We start from the raw sequence: 20,200 nt of genomic DNA, 5'->3' as shown, positions 1-20,200 counted from the left end.
TCCATGTTTTCTTTAGGTAATTAATATAACAAAAATATTGGACTACTTTCATGGAGAATTAATAACGTATTTTTTAAAGTTTCTTTTGAAAATATATGTTATACCTCCATGTATATTTAAATAGGAAGGACTGTAGATATAATTATGAAATACATCATTTTTAAAAAAGCAGTTTAATCTATCATTATCGCATTTCGGAAAATAAATTTTTTAACAAATCAATTACTTTTTATATTTCTAAAATAAATAAAATTAAATAAACTCATGAGAAGGGAGTTTTTCTGGAAATGTGCTTTATATACATAAAGAGTAATTTTTGTGCAATTATTTTACTTTTGTTATAAAACCAAGATCCCTAGGAATCATATACTCTCTGACTGTGTCATCCGTTAGTTTACTTCTAGTTGCTTGATGCGCAGCTACCAGAGGTTGCAAAATATCTATCAATTCTTTCTTAAGTTCTCCTGTTAAAATTTCTCCACTAGTATAACCCTGAAAATTACGATTGATCATGTTTCTATATATTTTTTATGCACACTTGTTTGTATATATATATATAAAAGAAACTAAATTTTTATTTTTATTTAAACTTACCTTTCTAAGTTGTTCTAATTTTTCATCATCTTCTAGAAAGAATCTTAACCATTGATACGATATATCAATTTCACAATTGCCTCCTAGTTGTCTATGTTCTTCAACAGTGGCCTGTCCTCCTGAGAATGCATGTTTGTTAACTTTAGTTTTTATTTGTTTGGCTGTATCTGTCAAGAATATTGCAGTGTTGTCATTGCTAGCAGACATTTTTGTTTTAGAGCCCTGCAGGGCTGGGAAGAATATAGAATGTAGTAAAGCTGGTTTTGGATAGCCAATCTTTGGTGCAACGTCCCTTGTCATTCGAAAATAAGGATCTTGATCAATGGCACATGGAATCAAACAATGAACTTTTGCATTCTTAAAAATAAAAGGAAAAGTTCCAGAAATTGCTGGTGCAGCTTGAGTAGGTGGAAATGCAATTTTTCCAATTGGATCGCTATCTCCAAATCCAAATATACCTTTCACTTGGTTGAACGTAACACATCTTTGTATCCTAATTACATTTTGATAGAATGCAGGATTATTTCCAATATGTTCTAAATTGGAGAAGATAAAAGTTTTATCTGGCTTGAAACCAAGGGCAATAATGTCTTTTGCATTATTATAGGCCAGCTTGATTGCATCTTCAATCTTTATATTTTTCCATATTGCTTTTTCATCGTCTGTCAATTGTACGACTAATGGAACTTGAAATACATCTTGTAACCATTTACAAAACATAAATGGTATAAGATGGCCCAAGTGCATGGAATCTGAACTGGGTCCTCTACCGGTGTAAAGGTAAAAAGGTTTTCCTTGTTCGTACAAATTTAAAATAGTATGCATGTCTCGATGAGAAAAAAATATTCCTCTTTTAAGGAAATGATGAGGTTTTTGGCCAGTGATTTTCTCAAACCTGGATAATAGTTCTTCATCGATTTTTGAACTTCCGAATTTCCCTATAATAATAAAGAGGAATTGGTCACGTAAATTTCCGCCTTTTGAAAAACATTATAACCTACATGAGATCAACATAATAAAATAATAGTTATTTTTGTTAATATAACAAAAATATTTCTAATTCTTAAAGCATTCTTTATAAAATATTATCTTTGTAGAACTCACTAATCAGTTTATCGTAATCAATTCCAGTTTCGTTTGTAGATGTAACGTCCCAGGGCGTTACAACATCCTCATCCGTTGTTCCGTTTAATGTTAGCGCGCCAATTTCTATTCTCTCTGCCGTCATTTTTCGTTATTTTTTATTTTGTTCAATTTATAAATACAATTAAATAAGTACTTGTACGAGGAACGTATGTCATATGCTACCATGCTATTGCCTTAGGCCAGGGAGATCAGTGATGACGAATTGGCGGCTTGAGGAGCCAATTGTGGATTGTGGTTTCCTACTTTCCTTCAGAGATGTCAGATTGAGCACCGGGTGTACTACTCACACTATGCCAGATCACGCGTACGTGAGCTCGTAGAGTTTCGGAAAGTCGACAAAGGCAAACTGACACATGCCCTCTTTCTCGATTTACCGAAGCTGCCCGAAGTAATGTCGGACCGCTTCGTGGAAGTCGCAAAGAGAAAGGCTCGCATTTACCTTCCCGCTCTTGAACAACTGAAATTCGACAGCCAAAGTCGAGTCCTTTGGGCTCCCGGCGGGGTGCGTTGGAGAAATGGAGACCTCGATTCAGGGGCACGGCATCCGTTTTCCTATCGAGATCGAGTTAGCAAGGGCAGTAGGTTCGATCCCAAGATCCGCTGCACGGTTCAGCATCGCGTCGCATCGCCATCGGTCCATCGATACTAATTCAGTGAATAGTTTGTCAAGTTACCGCCACCCATGAGAAGAGGACGCTAAAATCACCTCGGAATTTTCAGGTCGGTATGGCAGTCAGATTGGGCCACTTTCAGTCCATAAGCTGTCTGTCTACTCGTATATGTACCTGGTTTGTGGTGAAAGCGTATCACGTTTATCTTATAATTACATTTATTTTCGACCGAATATTAGCTTCTTTACTAGATTCAAATCGTAATTTCTGCCATATTTAGCGCTGTATTCTTATTCCATTATGAATATCATTAACGCTGGACTCGATGTCGAAATGGTAAAAAGATTCTAGATGATTGTTTCTCGAGCTTTCTGTTTGATTTGTAGCCTCCCAAGTTGAATTTAGCTCGTATCTATCGCGGTTGATATTCGTTGATAAAAATAACAGAATACATTTTAACAAGGTAATGTTTTATTGACTTATATTACATATGTGTGTGTGTGTGCGTGTATCTGTGTGCGCGTCTGTATAGATGTGTGTATGCGAAAGAAAATAGGCTCGCAATCGTCGGTGCGATTTACTATTGCAAGATAGAATCTCTGAGATTTAACTTTAACGCGTACAACCTACTCGATGTGTGCAATTACGAGATAATTTACGCCCTCGCGTTAAGTATTTTTTCATCGACGTTCGATTTTCGTGTTTCCTCGAAACTTTCCTAAAAGTACGACGATCGTAAACAACGCTTCGAACGTAGTACGAACAGCAGCAACGCGTACAATCGAAATGTTCGGGACGATTAACTCGGAATGGGCGGAGGCGGTTGAGGATTGAAAGCAATCGGTCGATAAGTCTTCTTTTTCGTGAATGGTTGCACTCCGTTTAATATGAAATCATGCGTAGGATTCCTCGGCCGTTTCGCTGGTTCCACCGGTGTTTCCTCTTCCGAGGTTGCAGCATCGTCGCTTCGTTCCGGACTAGCCGACCTGCTCAACGTTTGCTCGTTTGTTTGCGTTCGTTTATTTCCGTTATCTCGTCGCGTTTCGAATCGCCAGAAAGAGTTCACTGCTCGACGAATCGGTGTTTCAATAAATCTTATTCTAGCCGCTATTGTGTCTATTAAAAAGCAAGTTTCGAGATTCGTCGCGCGAATAACGTGTATCTAACGGTTTACGCGTCTCTGTATTTTCATGGTAATTTTTCTCTGGACTAAAATCGAACCGTGAATCGCGCGTGAACCGTTTCCGTCAGGATTCGACCGAGTTTTGGAAAACTTTACATCGATATAAGTAGTTTTGAGAAAACAGGTCGATTCGATACGCATTCCGAGCATTCGTTTATATGGTACTTTTGCTAGAGTCTCACGGATCCATGCGCAATTAGAAGCGTTACCTGGCTTAGCTTTAGCGAAGCGTTGTTAGATGACTAGAGGCGTTAAGACTACGCGTAATACATATGTATATCATGCCCACCTTAAAACCTGCGTGAAACGAAAAACGAAAAAGCCAACGATTAGTAATCGGAAACGAAACGGTTTGGGGATCGCGCGCGGATCGTATCGAGGAAACGCGATCGCTTTTCATGCAGAAAATAGCCAGAAATGAAAACTTTGACAGAGGTTCGTTTAATTGAAGGTAGCAAACGATCGTATACGATAGGTGGAAGGATGTAGCACACAAGGATAGGAAAACTACTTTGTCGACTGAAGCAGAAATGGAGGCTGGTACACGCTATCGTTTAACGTACCTAGATCGATGATGCGGTTTGCTTTTTATTCCAGTTTCCCTGGAATGTGGCCTGGTGTTTGGCTGCGAGAATTCGCTGTCGCTACTCGCGAAGGAGGATCTACCTATCATCGCACCGTGCGCGAAATCTTTCCTGCAGGACGAAACGATTACACGGTCACCTCTCGAAATCAGAGTTTTCTCGAAGATCGAAGGTACTTGCCTGTAATTGTCGGACCTGGGGGTGGAGTTGGACGTTACAGGCTTGGCAGAATGAACGTTTACGTCCACGAATACAGGTGAACTTTTAGGGATATCGCAAACGATCTTTGGATGAACGGTAGTTTGTTTGTATTCTAGGTTCGACGAGGTATCCGGGGCCCAGTCGTAGTATTTGGGTCGATAGCTGGTTTGTTCGCCGCGACGGTGCTTGGAGTCGGAGGCTGAACCCGAACCCGAACCGGAACCCGAACCAGAGCCAGGCTCTCGTTGTCGATGAAATTCGCTGCTCGCGTCCAAGTTCTTAGCAGCCGTGGTCGCCGATTTTTCAGCTGGCAACCAGGTCGGCGACGAAGCCGTGGAAGATGGTGCTCCGTCGGGTTCCGCGCGAGACAACTGCGAACCATCCCATTCGACGGCCGGCATGTTGCTGCAAAAAAATTAATAGAAAATGTTCCGTGTTGGAACGCTCGATAGTCTTAGGCCGTGGCCGTGCTCGTGTTCGTGTTCGTGTTCTCGACTTACTTGAAATTCTCTTCCATTTCCTTGAACAGCCGCAACTGTTGCCTGATGTTGGCCTTCTCCTTGGCGCGTTTCCGTTGAAACTCCTCCTCGACCTTCCGCATGGCTTCGAGTTCGCCTTTCCTCTGCCGTTCCTTCGCCTCTGCCTCCCTGGACAATTTCTCGGCCAACCTGCGCCTCTCGATCTGTCTGACCGTCGACTGGAAGGTGAACCGTCTGCTCTTGGACTTGCTCTTTGGTTGAGGTTTCCTCTCCGCGGACTCGACGGATGGTTCTCCGTTCGATTCTCGCTCGCAGGACGACGACTGTCGTCTTCTTTGCTTCGCCTCGCCGTTGTTCTCGTACGATTCGACGAAGCTCGAGCGCTCGCCGACGGCTCTCGAGCTCGCGACCCCGCCCACGCACGACCTTGAATTCTTGGAGCGTCGTTTCGCCGTGACCGCGCGATCCTTCGAGTTTCCGGTCTTCTCGCGAATCGTCGCCTCCTCGCCGGTGGCGATTTTCCGTCCGTTGAGGCTCAGCACCCGGTGTTCCGCTTCGTTCGACTCCGGCAGATACATGACGTGACCGCCGGGCGTCAGGTACGAGAAAGACGGAGGCTTCATGACCACGGGGAAGTCGTTGACTTTGCCTTCGGACACCAGCTCGTCGCCAGCGTCGTCGTCCACCTCGTCGTCGCCTTCAGCGTCCTCGTCCTCCGCTATATCCTCGTCCTCCTCTTCCTCGTCCTCCTCTTCCTCGTCGTCGTCGACGTTCTCCTCGGGATCGTCGCGAGGCACGAACGGCCTCCACACGGACGTCGAGACCCGCGTCACCTCGACGACCTGGTTGTGCTGCAACGAGGTGGGCGCGCTCGTCGACAGGAACCAGTTGTCGTCGAGGACGTCGGGCGCCGACTTCCTGTGGAGGTCGTGGCTGCCGATACCGAATGCTCCGGACACCGATCTCTTGAGCTTTTTCAGGGAATTGAACGCGGACACCTCTCTGGGCTTGGTCTCGGGGGCGCAGAGGTACGACCTGGAGTCCTCGCGAGGCAACGAGAGGGAGAAGACGTGCGCTCTGGGAGGATATTTGAGAGGAGTTGCCAGAGGCGGCGGCGAGTCCACGCCAGCGTCGCTGCTCGATTCCTCGCCCAGGTCCTGCTGCGGCGTCCACGTCGGTCTCGTTGCCGGCGTCTTTATTCGATTGATGGTGCTCACGTCCAAGGAATCCTCGTTCGGTGCCCCGGCGTCCCCGGATATCCCGGAATCGCCGGACTTGTCGTGCAGACTCCTAGGACCCAGCGCGAGCAAAGGCGGCGGGGGCGGCGGTGGCCTCGAGAGACGCTCTATGCGTTCCTCGAACATCACCTGGAACGCGATCGAGGCAAACTATTACCGTTATTAATTACCATTAGATTTTACGATACTTTATATTCGATTTGATTGTATCGATTGTTTTTGTAGGCCAGTAGAACGGAATGGTTCTGAGATCGGCGAATTTCAGAAGGAAGCGTGTACCGGAAGGACCTACAGTGTGATTTTAATAATAGAGCGAGCACGAGGTACGAAATGGTTTATTAGCGTTTTACGAACCGGTATTTCTTCGCTGGCGGTGCTCATACTCGGTCCTGGCGCTTCCAGAGCAGATAGTAATCTCCACGCTGCGGACGGCGAAAATCGTGGGATTTCTAGCTGCTTTTTTGGCAAGGTTGGTCGCAATTTCAGCGAGATGTCTTCTACTACGTTTCGCCCCTGTAAAATAGCAGAGATTTCTTGCTACGGTGGTATAAAAGTTATCCGGTACATCGATTTACAAATTATTCCTATTATTATACAAACATTTCTTTTTTATGACATTCAACTGTTTTTTATTATAGTTCTAGGCATAGATATATAAAAATATCGTTTTATCGTTCAGGACGCATGGAATACATATACATGTATGTTTGAGTCATATATTTCTGCTTCGATTATCCAAACGAACGAAATTAATAAAAGATTCCTGGCTCACAGAGTTGTCGTCCGTATCGTCGGCCGTGTCCACGGAAGATCTACCGTCTTCCAGATCCCGGAACTTGGCCCGCGTTTCCTGTTTTCGGTGATGAGAGCCGTCGCGAGATTCGCTGGTCAGAATCTCGTTCATGCCGAAATAGAACGTCTTTGGAGCTGGGTGTGTCGACAAAGCGAACCTACAGAGGATCAAAATGAACTGTAATCGCGTAGAAAACTGAGTATTCCTAGTCAGTAATGACGAAATACAGGAGGGACTCGACAGGTAAAGGCTATATCTCTAAAATTATTGATTTCCATTGAACAATTCGGTAAAAATCAACGTTAAGTGAAATAATTCAGTTGAGATTGAGGGTTCGGAAAGTAAAAGAAAGTACCAAAGAACAAATAAACTCACTGGTCGTCCTCCCGTCGATGTTCCTCCAGGGTTTTCGCTTCCTCGGAGAGAGCAGGTCCATTTTTAGTTTCCGGTTTGTCCGGAGCGGGCCATTTCTCGTCGTTGGATTGCTTGCGTCTGTCGTTGGCCTTATCGCCGTTCCACCAGCTGGGATCCGAGTTCTCCTTGTCCCCGGTTTTCCGCTGACCGAGCGTTTCCGGCGTGCTCGGTCTTCCGACGGGCCAGCCTCTGGTCTCGCGAGCATCTTTCGCGGCACGCGGCCGATCCGCCACACCGACCGTTACCTCGACGCGCTTGCCGTGTTTCGCGCCTTCGTTGGCTCGTCGGCGACGGTCCGCCGCCTTCCGTTCGATCCTCTCCCGCAACGGTTTCCTGGCCTCGTCTCGATCGAGACTGGACACCGGTTTCGTTTCCTCCGGTCGCTTGCCTCGACTCGTGCTCTTCGGGGACAGAGGCTCGTTGGCGTCGCGACTCTCGCGTCCATCGGGACTCTTCTCTCGAAATACACGATCTCCTTCACAGCCCACCGAGACGTCCAATCGACGATCCAACGATCGAAACTCGGTCGTCGATTCGCTGGCGTTCGCGGTGCCTGTGAAATCGAGCTTGTCGCGTACTCTTCTCGCGACTTGGATCAGCTCAGCCTGAAACTCTGGGCTACTCATGCTCCTCTGAAGCGTGTTCTTCCCGTCGATCTGCTTTGGCCGTTGTCGATGCTCGTCCACGCGACGAGGATCCTCGCTCGATTCCCGTCCTCCTCGTACTCGTTCGCGATCGAACGCACGGTTCAATCCCGACAGCTGCCAGCTGACCTGAGCCTTCTTGCTCTCCGCTCTTGTCTTGAACAGGCGAGAGCGTCGCGGCGGCGGCGGCTGTACCTCCCTCTCGAATCGACATCGAGCGTCGAGGTCCCTCGCGCATCGAGGATCGTCGCCGGTCAGCTCGAGCAGCGTCGGCGGAGCCGGTGCTTTGTACTTCTTTCTAGCCTTGTATCTGCTCTCGACGCGATCCTTGGCGTCCCTGTCGACGCGACGGCAGTTGGACGACCGTCCGTCTTCTCCGTCGGCGATCTGTCGATGATCCTGGAACGATGCACCGACGTCGGGAGAGTAGCGGAGATCGGGCTCGCTGCCGAACCTCTTCAGCTCCGCGGCGATCTCCTGCTGGCTGGCGTCGCTCTGGTAACGTCGACAGTGTCGCTCGATCCTCCTGGATCGCGGCTCGGCGACGTTCGACGCCGAGGTGCTCCTACCTCGGAACGGACCCTCGTGCTGAAACATTGCTTTCTTCGTTGGTAAACGGATTAAACAACTTTCTCTTCTATAGGGATACATTTATGAAACATAATATATTACTGTATTGTACTATGTACGATAATTGAGCCCCGCGGCGGAAAATAATGAAATTTCAAGAGAATGCGGATCGAACGAGTACGGGTACCTTGCCGAGGTCGCGCGAGGACGCAAACGTCGGTGGTCTGCGGCCGCTTATGGTCCCTCCGTTATGAATGATGCTCCCGTTGTCGGTGGCACGCAGTCTCTGATTGGATGGCTCGGGAAGGACCTTCCGTGCCGCCGTGGGCTGCTGCGACCGATGCCTCGCGAGCTCCCGAGGAAAGGATTGCGACCACCCGCGGCTCGCTTCCGAACCCGGCGAACACATGGACGCGGCCTGTTCGTCCCGCGAATTGCTCCCATTGTTGCCCATCCTCCCGTCCTTCGCGTTGCCGCCTCACGAGAAACGCCACCCGTCCGCCATCGTGCATCTGTCGCAACGGAAACTCTCTGTCAACCTTTCGATTCTTTCTCCTCGTTTAACTCTTAAGTGAATTACCGGGGCTGCTGCGTAAAACCCTTTGACCACCCGGTGGTCCCCACATTAAACATTTTTTGGTATATAAATATCAACGTTAAGTAAAATAATGGAATTCTGTTGGAGTCGAGAGTCCACTTGACAAAGATAATCAAAGCACGTCGGAAACTAATTAACGTCGAAGAAGGACACGTTTCTTATAAAAGTGCCAACGGCGAGGAATACCGTATTTTCACCGTAAACCGATCGTAACGTGTCGTTTAAAAAAAAAAGAATCGTTCGAGACTCGTCAGTTGTAGGAGAATTATGACCATTCCTGGCCGAGAACCGGTGGTCGTCGAGTAGGACGAGTGCAGTGAGTCAGACGCGCGGGAAATTTCGCGGCCCGTTCGAAGCAGAGGCGACGGATGTTCGCGCTGAGCAGCCGAGGATGACGGAGAAAAGGTGTCGAGTAACGAGAAAGGAAAGACGGGACGGGAGGACGACTGTCCCCGGGAGTAGAAAGACAAGAAAGAGGAAGACGACGACGTTTACACAGTCGAGAGAGTACGATTGTTCGCGGCGTTTCGATCGGTAGCGGAAAACGGAGCCCAATTTCTTCGGACGTACGAGATCGAACAGGCCCGTTTCGGTTCCCTGTTGGCTCTCGTCCGTCGAAGCGAAGCGAAGCGGCAGGCTACCGAGATACCAGCGATAACGGGTTTTGCCTAACGGTTTCGAATTGGTTCGAGAGACGCGATAAATCGACGAACGACCCAGACCGGATCGCGACGATCCGACGCGGTAGATCACGCATCGACGAACCCGCGTCAAGCCCGATCGAGGCTCTCTCGCGTATCGCCGATTCGACGAGGAATCTTACCGAAATGGAATAATTACGCAGAGTGTATAATTCACAAAAAACCGTATTTGCATCCTTGCATCCGAACACGGGCCTGGAGACGTTTCGTTTTATTTACCCTTTCCATTTCTCCAGGAATTGTTCGAATCTCGTGGAAGCTCTGTACGATTCTTTTGCGTAGACTCGTGTAAAATGGCAAAACGAGAACCGATACTTGACAATTTTTTTACAGCATAAAAGTTTGATGAATCTTTTCGCCACTTTACGCGTATATTCTTCAACGTTATTTTAAAATTTGCCCGCGAACGTCTACGAAACGGCCGGTCGATCCACTGAAAACGTAAAACGGGACGTTGCGTAAAGTCGAAGAGAAAGTTGCTCGAACATGTACCAAGATGCTTGAGAGCGTATCGTCCTTACGTTTCATCGTTTTTTTTTTTTTTTTGGTGGCTCGTAGGAAGAATATCACACACGCTTCCTATTTAATCTACGCAACGAACTTTCAAACGAAGAATCGGATCTCGCACGCGATCCGATCGAATCGTTAAACCGCGATGCCAGCGAACGTTTATGCGATTCTCGATCGCGTTTACGAGCACGGTACAGGGTCCACGAATTCTTTGTTGCCGAGTCACAACACGTATATTCACCGAAATATGCCAAGAGAAGTACAACGATTTCGTGTACACGCCATTAACGAGAATCGCGTGTTGAAACCTTATTTATCTTCCCATACAATTTTATCCGTTCTCGCTACGAATGGTAGCATGTAGGAATGCTGATCTATCTCGCGCGGTGGGATAATAGAATCTCCTACGTGGATATATTACGGGCAGTATAGTTTTAATTGAATCTGATTCGAGAGACGATGCGAAATAAACTTTCCTGTCGTTATCTGGAAGATAATAAGATCTCGTTTACTATCGATCGCTCGCACATGTAACTATCGCGATTTGGTATCGTCTTCCCGAAACACCGCACCGCACTATTCGCGTCCGATAGAAATTGTTCGGAGATTCAAACGTACAAGTTTCCTTGCGTTTATAGGTTTTCGATAAAAGTACCGTGTCATTACCGCGTATCGTTGCGCCAAGAGGCGAGGGACAGGTGAATCGAGAAAGGAAGAAAAACGTGTGACTGATCGGATCGGATCGAATCGAATCGGATCGAGGTCGCGGTCCTCGTGCGAAAAAGAAAGTCTTCCTGGGGCGCGGACGAGTCCGATCCGGTAAATCCGGTGAGAGCGGGCGAGACGCGACTCCTCTCAGCCTGTTTTTTTGCCTTCTCCTCTCCGTTCTCTCTTCGCTTTCGACACCGAGCGCGCATCGATGACCGAAATTCGTTTAACGAGGTTCCGCGCACCGGAATCCGTAAAGAATCCGAAAGTTGGCAAACCAACGAACCCGCTCGATTCGCGGCCACGCAAACCCTCGAGAAATTCAAGATCTCAGCATATCTTTTGGCAATGTTTGGCAAAAGGATCTCTGCATACGCCAACTCACACGATGAAACGCGTCGCGTATAAACGTATTACTGGTAAATCGGATTTTCATTATTAGAATAAAGTACGCCGTGGGCACGTCACAAGGTGAAAATCGATAAATTGGAAGGAAATATCAGAAACGTTTCGAACCGGAAACAGTCAATTTACTACTTTCCAATCTATCTCCGCGTACCGATAATGCTCTAATCGTCAGGATTTGTCTAAATCTTTTTATACATCTTCTTTTCTTTTTCTCTGTCCACTATTGCAACTCTCTATATGTATACGTTTTATAGATTTCTACGCCTCGTTTAAACGTACTCGGTTGATTTATTCTTCCTTTTCGATTTTGCTCTTCTTCTTTTTCTTCTTTGGCAACGGCATCCTTTCACTGGTCTCGCGTTTAAGTTCGTTTTGTACGTTGTTCGAATAGTTTCGAAACGACAGGTTTGCTCATCGAAACCGACTCCATAAACATTCTATCGGAATGTAAAACTCGATAATGGTTGGAAAGTTTTCGACATTTTCAGGGTAATTTAAGAAAAGATGGAAGACGAAAGAGTTGAAGGATCGCTTAGGCGCGCGTCGATGAATTTTCATGCAAACAGTCGGAGGACGCGGACTCGCGCGCACCGACGATCTCTACGGCCTACATTCCAGCTCTCGGAACGTTTCTAGAGATCGGCGTTGCGTAAAGAGAGGACGCCGCGCCGAGGTCTTCGAACGAGGAATTGCTTCCGAACGGTCGCGTACGATCGCGACCGCGGTGGAGCGTGACAGCCGTAATCGTCGGACCGTAATTCGCCGACGGCTGTAAGAGTTTTCGGAGAAAAGGAACGGAGTATGCAAACAAGAGACGAGACACTTAGGAGCGTACGCGCGCTGGAGGTCGCTCGACTGCACGAATGGAAACTTCCTACAATATCTAGGCGTTGGATCGCCACTATGTTAACCAGCCAAGCGTAAAAATTTGTGTTGTGGTCCTAACCAGTGTGTGCAGTCGTATCGTTGAAAAGTCTAGCAGTTGTATGAATGAGAGCCAAAGGCACGAGAAATTATATCTTGGAGATGTCGAGTTAGCACTAGGACTGTTACGATCAAGGTGTAATTTATTAGATTTGTAGCACCCTTCTAATCTTGCAAGGTAATTCTGAATCGAATACAGGAAGGATGATTAACGGAATATGATGACGATCTTGGCAATTGTTCGTGCATATTAGAGTCAGGCCCCGAGGTTGTCGTCGAGTTTGGAAAAAAGAAACATCCTGGGAAACGACGATCGCTATACCGGACGGTTGCATTCGCGCGCGTCGACAGACACAGGCTGTTGTCCGTTTGCTCGTACGGCGATTAGTCGCGGATCGTTAAGCCCGCTTCACGGAACACGAGCACTAGGAATAGTTCCACGATCTTGGATCGATCTTACGCGCCGGACCTTCGCCTCGATTTCTCCCGTAACGGTCCAGATGGTACGAATTTTCACGTGTGCCGTAATTGAATAGCCCATTCCGCGTCGCTATTACAAGGGGACGAGGATCGACTGCGATCGATTTCACGGATTCAGCGAGGGGAACACGGAAGTGGTCCGGAAACGGGACGCGGAGACCTCGCGAATCGATCACCTCCGGTCGTCCTTGACGTTAACGATCTCGACAATCGATTCTTGAGGCCAGTTTCGACGGTCGAACCGGACAAGATAAAAGCAAACGCGCTAAACGTTATCCGCGAACGAGAACGAGCGAAACGCGTAACCGGTTATCGTTTAACCGCCCTGTAATCGTTGGGTCTTCTTGTCTCTTGCCCGCACCGGAATTCCGATTTTTTCATTTCCTCTTGCTCCTCGACCGCCTTGTTCGAACTCGTCTACGCAAGAACGATCCGTTTCGTTAAACGAGCCGACGCGGTGCGGCGAATCGCTCGGGCTCGATCCTCCGATCGGAAAGCACGGAGGAAAGTCGACTCGGCTGTGAAAAGTCCCCTTGTCCTCGTAACGCGCCATCGACCACATTCCAACCGACTTTCAGGAAATTCTCCAAGTACGCCCGGCTCTAGTCGATACGGACGCGATCGAGTAAAATGCTTCTTTTCTAACACCGCGTGGATGACGCGATGATTCGCCGAAATTCATTTCGAAGAAAATAAATCTAGATAGGGCTCCTCTGGGTTTTAACGAGGCTTTCGCTTCTTTGTACGATCCTATAAGGCTAAGGTTGGAGGAGCGCGAATCTTCGGGGGAAGGGAGTCGTAATAATCGGAGGATAAATAGGAAAACGTTCCGGTTGCTTGGTAAAACCCTGCGAGCGAATTTTCCCTCGGCTCGAGGCGAATTCTTCGCGTTCCAGGACTCGACGTCGACAAAAAAATGTTGGACTTATCGAGCTCGAGGTTGTCGAGAATGTACGCGCCGTTACGCCATCGCGCGATCGTTTCTCTCGAGCCGACGGATCGGAACTCGCCGCGGCCTTTCCGTTTCGCTTCGAGGAGCACCGTTTTCGGACATACGTCGATCGGGCCCGATCCTCTAGTTTTCGCCGTAGTTTTCCAACCAACAAACTCGTCAAGATAAACGAGGAATCTCGCGAACAAGCTTCTTCGAGGTCGACCAAAGTTCCGGACAATCGTAAACGAAAATGAAAATTCGAAGGAAGTAAACCAGTTTGATGAGAACGATAATAAATTAACGTAAACATCGAGCAATTTTGTTATTTGATAAAGGAAAAGAAACTTTGGTCCAAGGAAGAGGAATAATATCCTTGGTAGTTGTATAATAATAGTGGCTAAAAAAGATATATGTAATAAGGAAGTTCCAGTTAGGAAATACATGCATGCATCGTTCGTTGATTTCGTCCCGCGCACGTGTTCAGCAACAGGTTAAATCTGAACGTACACTTTCCATCTGGAAGTTCCTTATTACATCCTTCATAGCCATTATTACGCAAGTACTGTTGATATTCATATTCCTTTAGTTTTTGCCGTGCATTCCTGGCTTTTTGTCAGTAACGATCAATCGATTTCGGATAATTATTCTCTGTGCGATCGATTCCGTTTTACCTTGGTCTCTAAACGATCCTCGTCTTTACGTGTATTTTTACGATCGACCGATGCATAAGTAAATATCGTGCAACATAAATAGACGAATAAACGTTGGGTGAAGGGGCGGTAGACGAAGGAGAGGAGGCAGGATGTCAAGAACGAGCACGGATGAGTTTTATTCGCGAGGCATTTGGGTCAGGCGCAGTCGCGCAAGTGCATCGTGTGGCGCACCCATTCGATCGGCACCTGTGCGCATGCGCCGAGGCTAGCTGGATCCTAGAACTCTATCGAGGAGGATCGATCGGCCACGAGCGAGCGTCGCTCCTTGGACGATCGACGAGATCGGAGGAAACGCGAATAAAGAGCAGCGGAAATAAGGAGATTGATCGGTGGTAGCGGGAGCGCGTGCGCTCGGGCCTCGGTTGGAATCGTTGCATCGTGTCGCGGCGCGATGCGCTCCGCCATTAGAAATCGGCGAGCGTAGTTTCTCAGGAATTTTGGTATGCGGAAGGAAAGCTGCGAGGCGAGGGTCGAGGAGTGATTGAGCGAAAGGTGGAGGGAAGAGAAAAGACCAAATGGCGGTGGTGGTGGTGGAGCTCGCGCGTGTCCATGTGTCTGTGTGTTGGCCAAGTAGGGTGGTGGTTGCAGGGAAGAGAGAGACGAAGAAACGCAACGATGCGAGAATGGAAAAGAGCACGGAAGTTTGGGCGCAAAGTAGAGGTAGATGGCGTTCGGTCGTTTGGATACTCGATGCTCGTGCAATGGGCCGCGGATCGCAACGCACAGAACTGATCACAGCCGCGATAGCACCATTCCAGTGCGCTCTTTTCTCGCGGTCCGCGTACTCGAATGCGCATGCGAGCGCGCATTTTCCGTCCGACAGCCGCGTACCTTTTTTTACGTCTTTATAACGCAAATTGCAGCCGTAGGCTGCTTTTAAACCTGACCTCGAAAATACCGCGTCGTACGAAACGCGAGACGGGACATAGTCGTACGAAAGAACCGGCGAAAGTTTGACGAAAGGTCTGGGGCGCGTGTGGTTGAATGGACAGTAGGTCGGAGCGACGCGTTTACGGGGAATGAAAATTGCGATGTAGCGTCTTCTCCGGGACGATTATAAATCTTTCGATACGGAACGTAACAGATGTTGGAGAACGGGGTTGTTCGTGGCACATGTATACGATGATTAGAGTCTAAAAGGAAACAACGAACGACGAAGAGACGCGGCAGCCGAATCGTATTCAATCGTACGCGTGTCCGATAAATGTTGAAATACTCGACTACGCCACCGGTTCTACTACGAATAATCGAGACCCGACTGTAACCTGAATCGTCCGACTTGGCGGTATCCTCGAATAACTCCATAAATTCGTCGATAGTTGCGCAAAGCTGTTCGAGACAATCGTATCTGTTCGAAAGGTCGAATAAATTGACTACAACTGGGTCAAAATGGCCACGCATTCCTCGCACGATGATCAAACATCGTCAATCGCCTAGAAATCCTATTTACCCAGCTCGCATACATTATGAGTAACTACTGCGAAGGTAAACGAGTATGAAACGACCGAGAAACAGAGAGAGAGATGTGTATAAAAATCAGGTTATGCGGAGGAAGTAAATTAACATTGTTGAAATAAATCGCGGTAATGAGAATCGAGTTTAATTCAGATTTGAATAAACGCGGTGGAAATGCGTTCGTAGCATAAACTATACGCCGAAAACACGGGTTGCGAGTCGAGATATACGCGTATACGTTTTCGCGGAGCATAACAACGTCTATTGCGGAACTTCCGGTGTACGGCACGCGGCCGCGCGCACGATCCTCGATGGCGACGTAGAATCGGACGTTTCTCAACCGCGCTTTTTCCCGCGTGCCCTTTCGACTCGCAACGAGGCCCGGTCAAACGGTTTACCTTCGGCAACTCCGTCGCGTGATTCGACAAATTGTACGACGTCGTCGCGCGTAATGTTCGACGGCAACGTAATCGCCTCTAAACTGCCGAGGCGGACGTCTTTCGTCGACCGAGTTAACACTTTGATGACCGCACGTGTCACGCGAATACGGTTATTGCATGCCGCCAAAGACATCCGCGTGAGTTTCCAAACTGTTCTTCGGCGCGAGTGACATTTTGGCTACTCCGCTACTAGCTTCGATCTATCGTTCCCGCGCGTAGGCGGTCGTCTACCGGCGTAGATCGAACGGCCCGATAACTCGATGAGACGTCCTCGACGCTGACGGACAAAGAGTGCGAGCCGACGAAAAGTGAAAGTTCCCGGCGCAAAGAGAGAACGATGCGAACGATCGTTGTAACGGTGCCTGGAAATTCAAACACCGAACAAGGAGGAGACTTGGATGCCGGGAATTTGCGTCCCGATGCTCGTCTAGCGCTCCTTATCGTGGGAAACGCATCCTCGCGAAAGATTTCCGGGGCTCGGACAGATCAGACGCGCGTTTCTTCCGATCTCGGTGATATAGGAACATTCATTTTATATGCGAGGATCGAGAAGACCTCCGATACCACATTATACGTAATACTTTTCGAGTATTTTAGCCGGTCAAGGCTACCCAGGAAGGTAGATTTGTTACGACATCGCGAGGCATTAATCGGCCTGGTTTCTCGACTCGAGGGTATTCGATTGATTTACAGGCGTAAATTGACCATTAGCATGATCGTTGTCGAGCCATTTGCATGTTTTTAAGCTTTTGCTTTCTCCTGTAGACCAACTGGGACACCGTCAACGCTGGGTCGTTACCGATGTATTTACGACGAGAAACTCCAAGAGTTTCGGAAATTAAAATATTCGAAAATAGGATGTCCGTGATACGCGTGGATCCTCGCCGGAGAAAGTGTTGAAGGAAAACGAGAGAGAAAACAGTGCTTTTCCCGATCGTGTACGATGGAGCTTTGAGAAATTCGCGGTCTGAACGTGCCAGCCAGGTCGCTCGGCATTCTCTCCTCTGGTTGTTTGTTCGAAGGAGAGAAAGCGCTTAAAGAGTCGCGCCGGTTCTATCGGTTCTCGTGGAAACAAAACCGTACCGACGACGCAGTTACAGATAGATTTCATCGACAGTGATAATCGACTATGCTCTTATGCTCGCGGCCAAGTAACCGTGGTTCGACTCGTTATCCGGTCAGCCTGTTTTGGCAGTCGATACGTATCCGTTTTCAATGTCCGAAGAAATTTATACGCGCGGACCTTGGATCCCATAACAAGCTTGTCGTTGAAATCTGGGTGAGTAAACCCTGGTCCTCTCCTTGTTGGTCGACGGGTGAACCAAAGAAACTCTGAAAAAGGACCGTGATTTAACGGGACCTCTCGATCCGTCCAACGACGGAAAACCAGACGAAAGGATAGAAACGCGGCCGGCAAAATTGAGCGACCAGCAAGAAAAGAAAGAGCGCGAATCGCGAGGAACCGCAGCCGCGTTCTCAGGGAAGCCGGAGGAGAAAGACGGTCTCCTAGCGACCCGTGAGATACCTTCTCGTTAATTAGAAACAAAACGACGAGCGAAAGCTCGATCGCGCGTAACGAGCGAACGCGATACCTACGCGTAGCCGACCATGGTTCACGCTCGCTTTATTTCTCAGTAACGCGATTCAATATGCTCTCGAACACCGCCTTACCTTTCGAACGCTCTAGACAGATTGTTATTTGCGTAACGAAGACGATCGATCTTCGTAACAACGACGCGACGTCGACGCCTTTTACGAGAAATGAAACGCGAAAACGGACCGCGGGAATCTAGTCTGCCGTGAACGCGGAAAGAAGCTCGACTACTCGTTGAAAACACGTCTGAATCCTTGTCGCTTTTCGCTAATCTCTCGTCTCTTTGGTAACTTATCTCCAACTAATATACCGCGTACGCTAAACACTCTCGAGGGACCTCGAACCGTGCAATCAACGAACTTTCTCTCTGTCTCTGCCTCTCGTACGGGAAGAAAATCGCTTGCGCGGCTCTTTGCTGCCGAGAATATGCGCGCGTTACGCAACCAGACGCATTCAAATAATAATGTTCGGCCTTGCGAAAAGAGCCTCGCCTTTTACACCGCCGGATTACGGATTTGTTCCAAGACCGATCGAAACTTGCTTCGAAAGCCCCCACCGTCGTTGATCCCCAACCATCTTCTTGTGCCAACCGTGAACCAGAAAATTTGAACAAAACGTAAACGTGAATCGTCCATTAAAATAGATTGCATCTATAAGACGTTTCAATTTTTCAATCGTCTATTATTCGAAATTAATTTTATCCACCTACGGTCGTGGTAAACAAAGCTCGTGGTCGCAGCGGGGACGTCGAGCGCCGAGCACATACATAACGGGGCAACGTCACGGCGCGTTAACGTTCTTCCGATTTCGCTCGCGTATACGTACATGTACCATTCTTCGACTCTCTGCTTTTTGGTATAATTTTTTCGACCGCGTCGCGTCGCGTCGCGTCGCGTCGCGCCGCACCGCGCCGCGCCGTGATCTACAAGGCAACCGGGCAGCTTTCTACGAGACTAGTATCCCGCGAAAGGAAACGTTTGCCATCGAAACGATCGGATAAATCGCGCGGGAGAACAAAAGAATCTCGTTCGAGAATCAAATGTCGGCGGCTCGCGATCCACGGTGCTCTCGATCGATCGACCAAATCTCGAGATCCATAAATTCTCGTGCCTTTGACCGGTAATTGCGAAACCGAGTTTTTGCGATATTACCCGTACCTTATCGTTTTATTAACGGACATTGGGAGTAAATCGTTACGCAGAGTACCGACCGTCTCTCTACCCAGACGATATATCTTAGCCGCTTTCGTTTCGTCGCGCTCAACGAAATCACGCGCATTGTCTTCGCCCGCGAGAACGCGTTTTCTTCCGCGAGCATTGTTTCCTGCCTCGGAATCTACGATACGACGATATATGTGCTCGACTTCCGGACAAACTCAAACTCGTTATAATAATACGAGCACGAGACGATCCGTCCGATTTTTAAACGATCGATACCGGAGCGGTATCGTTTTTTCAAACTTGAACGCCGATACCTTTGCGCCTGTTAAGTTTTCCGTCCTCGGACGGATCGGAAGCTAAACGTAAAAGTATGTTTAGAGACCAAACGTTGTACACACCGATTGTCGATTCCACTGGGCTCCTTGTTCCACTTTTCTTCGCTTCTCACCGAGTCATCCCACATTTAAATCGTTCGACCGTCCACTGTTTCGAGTTATCGAAAAACTCGAGATACACGCACGTTCGCGGGACCGAATTTCGAATACACGAAACCGCGACTGCTCGATGTATCCTTCGTTCGTGCTCTCGAACGTGGAATCGACGTATCGTTTGACGTTTGATTTGCGCCAAAAGAAAGAAGAACGTTGGACGAGAAACGGTGTAGAAAGATCGGGGAGAAAAAAAGGGAAGAAGCGGAGAAAATGAGCGAGCGGGTAGGATGCAAAGAACGAAAAGGGGAGAAAGAGGAAAGAGAAGGAAAAAGAGAGCGAAGAATTGAAAATGCGGTACGGCACAATCTATCGAATGTTCGACGTCTCGAAGAGAAGTGCAGTTGGAGCAAATCGCTATCCTCGAGCGCGACGCGAAATCAGGACTGAGCGCCGACCCTCGAATCCCCACCCCCAAAGCCTGGTTAAAACCGTTCTCCTACCTCCGCTCGAGCTTCACCTACCTTACCCTCTTCCCCACTACCGTCTAACGCATCGCATTTTCCCTTCCTCTCTATCCTTTGCACCGCAAACTTTTTCCTCTCTACATTCCTTTTGCACCAGCCTCTATTAGAGTATCATTTCTCGTACGAACGATAAATATGTAACGTTCTTTTCTACCGAACGTGC

The 20,200-nt window shown here is 48.1% G+C and overlaps 2 protein-coding genes and 2 long non-coding RNA genes across 6 annotated transcripts; 2 read left to right on the top strand and 2 right to left on the bottom strand.

Annotated features, from left to right (window-relative positions):
* Positions 1–157: 157 nt before the first annotated feature.
* On the bottom strand, positions 158–2,366 carry Trprs (Tryptophanyl-tRNA synthetase). The gene is made up of 3 exons (XM_076781637.1): positions 1,699–2,366; positions 595–1,532; positions 158–492 (listed from the first exon to the last, which is right to left on the bottom strand). Exons 1-3 carry the CDS (start codon positions 1,820–1,822, stop codon positions 325–327), a joined length of 1,230 nt encoding a protein of 409 aa, XP_076637752.1. The 5' UTR covers positions 1,823–2,366; the 3' UTR covers positions 158–324.
* On the top strand, positions 2,324–4,904 carry LOC143349953 (uncharacterized). The gene is made up of 3 exons (XR_013081036.1): positions 2,324–2,460; positions 4,132–4,374; positions 4,436–4,904. It is a non-coding gene; the product is annotated as an uncharacterized LOC143349953 (long non-coding RNA).
* LOC143349951 (uncharacterized) lies at positions 2,605–20,122 on the bottom strand. Of its 3 annotated transcripts, none has more exons than XM_076781633.1 (9): positions 19,481–20,122; positions 8,645–8,969; positions 7,205–8,475; positions 6,809–6,986; positions 6,391–6,549; positions 4,820–6,165; positions 4,299–4,724; positions 4,098–4,229; positions 2,605–3,337 (listed from the first exon to the last, which is right to left on the bottom strand). In XM_076781633.1, the coding sequence occupies exons 2-9, from the start codon at positions 8,909–8,911 to the stop codon at positions 3,151–3,153; spliced, it is 3,966 nt and encodes a 1,321-aa protein (XP_076637748.1). In that variant the 5' UTR covers positions 8,912–8,969; positions 19,481–20,122; the 3' UTR covers positions 2,605–3,150. The 3 variants fall into 3 exon arrangements, with proteins under 3 accessions (XP_076637748.1, XP_076637750.1, XP_076637751.1); XM_076781635.1 differs by lacking the exon at positions 19,481–20,122 and adding an exon at positions 11,662–11,757; XM_076781636.1 differs by having other exon boundaries at positions 3,195–3,831.
* Positions 6,414–6,981, top strand: LOC143349954 (uncharacterized). The gene is made up of 3 exons (XR_013081037.1): positions 6,414–6,597; positions 6,675–6,737; positions 6,811–6,981. It is a non-coding gene; the product is annotated as an uncharacterized LOC143349954 (long non-coding RNA).
* Positions 20,123–20,200: the final 78 nt, after the last annotated feature.

The sequence above is a fragment of the Colletes latitarsis genome, chromosome 14, assembly GCF_051014445.1.
Source record: "Colletes latitarsis isolate SP2378_abdomen chromosome 14, iyColLati1, whole genome shotgun sequence".
Classification (NCBI taxonomy): Eukaryota; Metazoa; Arthropoda; class Insecta; order Hymenoptera; family Colletidae; genus Colletes; species Colletes latitarsis.
This window is presented reverse-complemented; position numbering and strand designations above follow the sequence as displayed.

Bases quoted from the DNA above. Each gene is read 5' to 3' on its own strand.
- Trprs (XM_076781637.1), bottom strand. From the start codon at position 1,822: ATGACGGCAGAGAGAATAGAAATTGGCGCGCTAACATTAAACGGAACA. The intron at 1,533-1,698 runs GTGAGTTCTACA...TTATTATTATAG, and splicing joins TGATTACGATAAACTGATTA to GGAAATTCGGAAGTTCAAAA. The intron at 493-594 runs GTAAGTTTAAAT...CGTAATTTTCAG, and splicing joins AATTAGAACAACTTAGAAAG to GGTTATACTAGTGGAGAAAT.
- LOC143349951 (XM_076781633.1), bottom strand. From the start codon at position 8,911: ATGGGCAACAATGGGAGCAATTCGCGGGACGAACAGGCCGCGTCCATG. The intron at 8,476-8,644 runs GTACCCGTACTC...GCAATGTTTCAG, and splicing joins CCTCGCGCGACCTCGGCAAG to CACGAGGGTCCGTTCCGAGG. The intron at 4,230-4,298 runs GCAAGTACCTTC...TTCGTCCTGCAG, and splicing joins CCCAGGTCCGACAATTACAG to GAAAGATTTCGCGCACGGTG.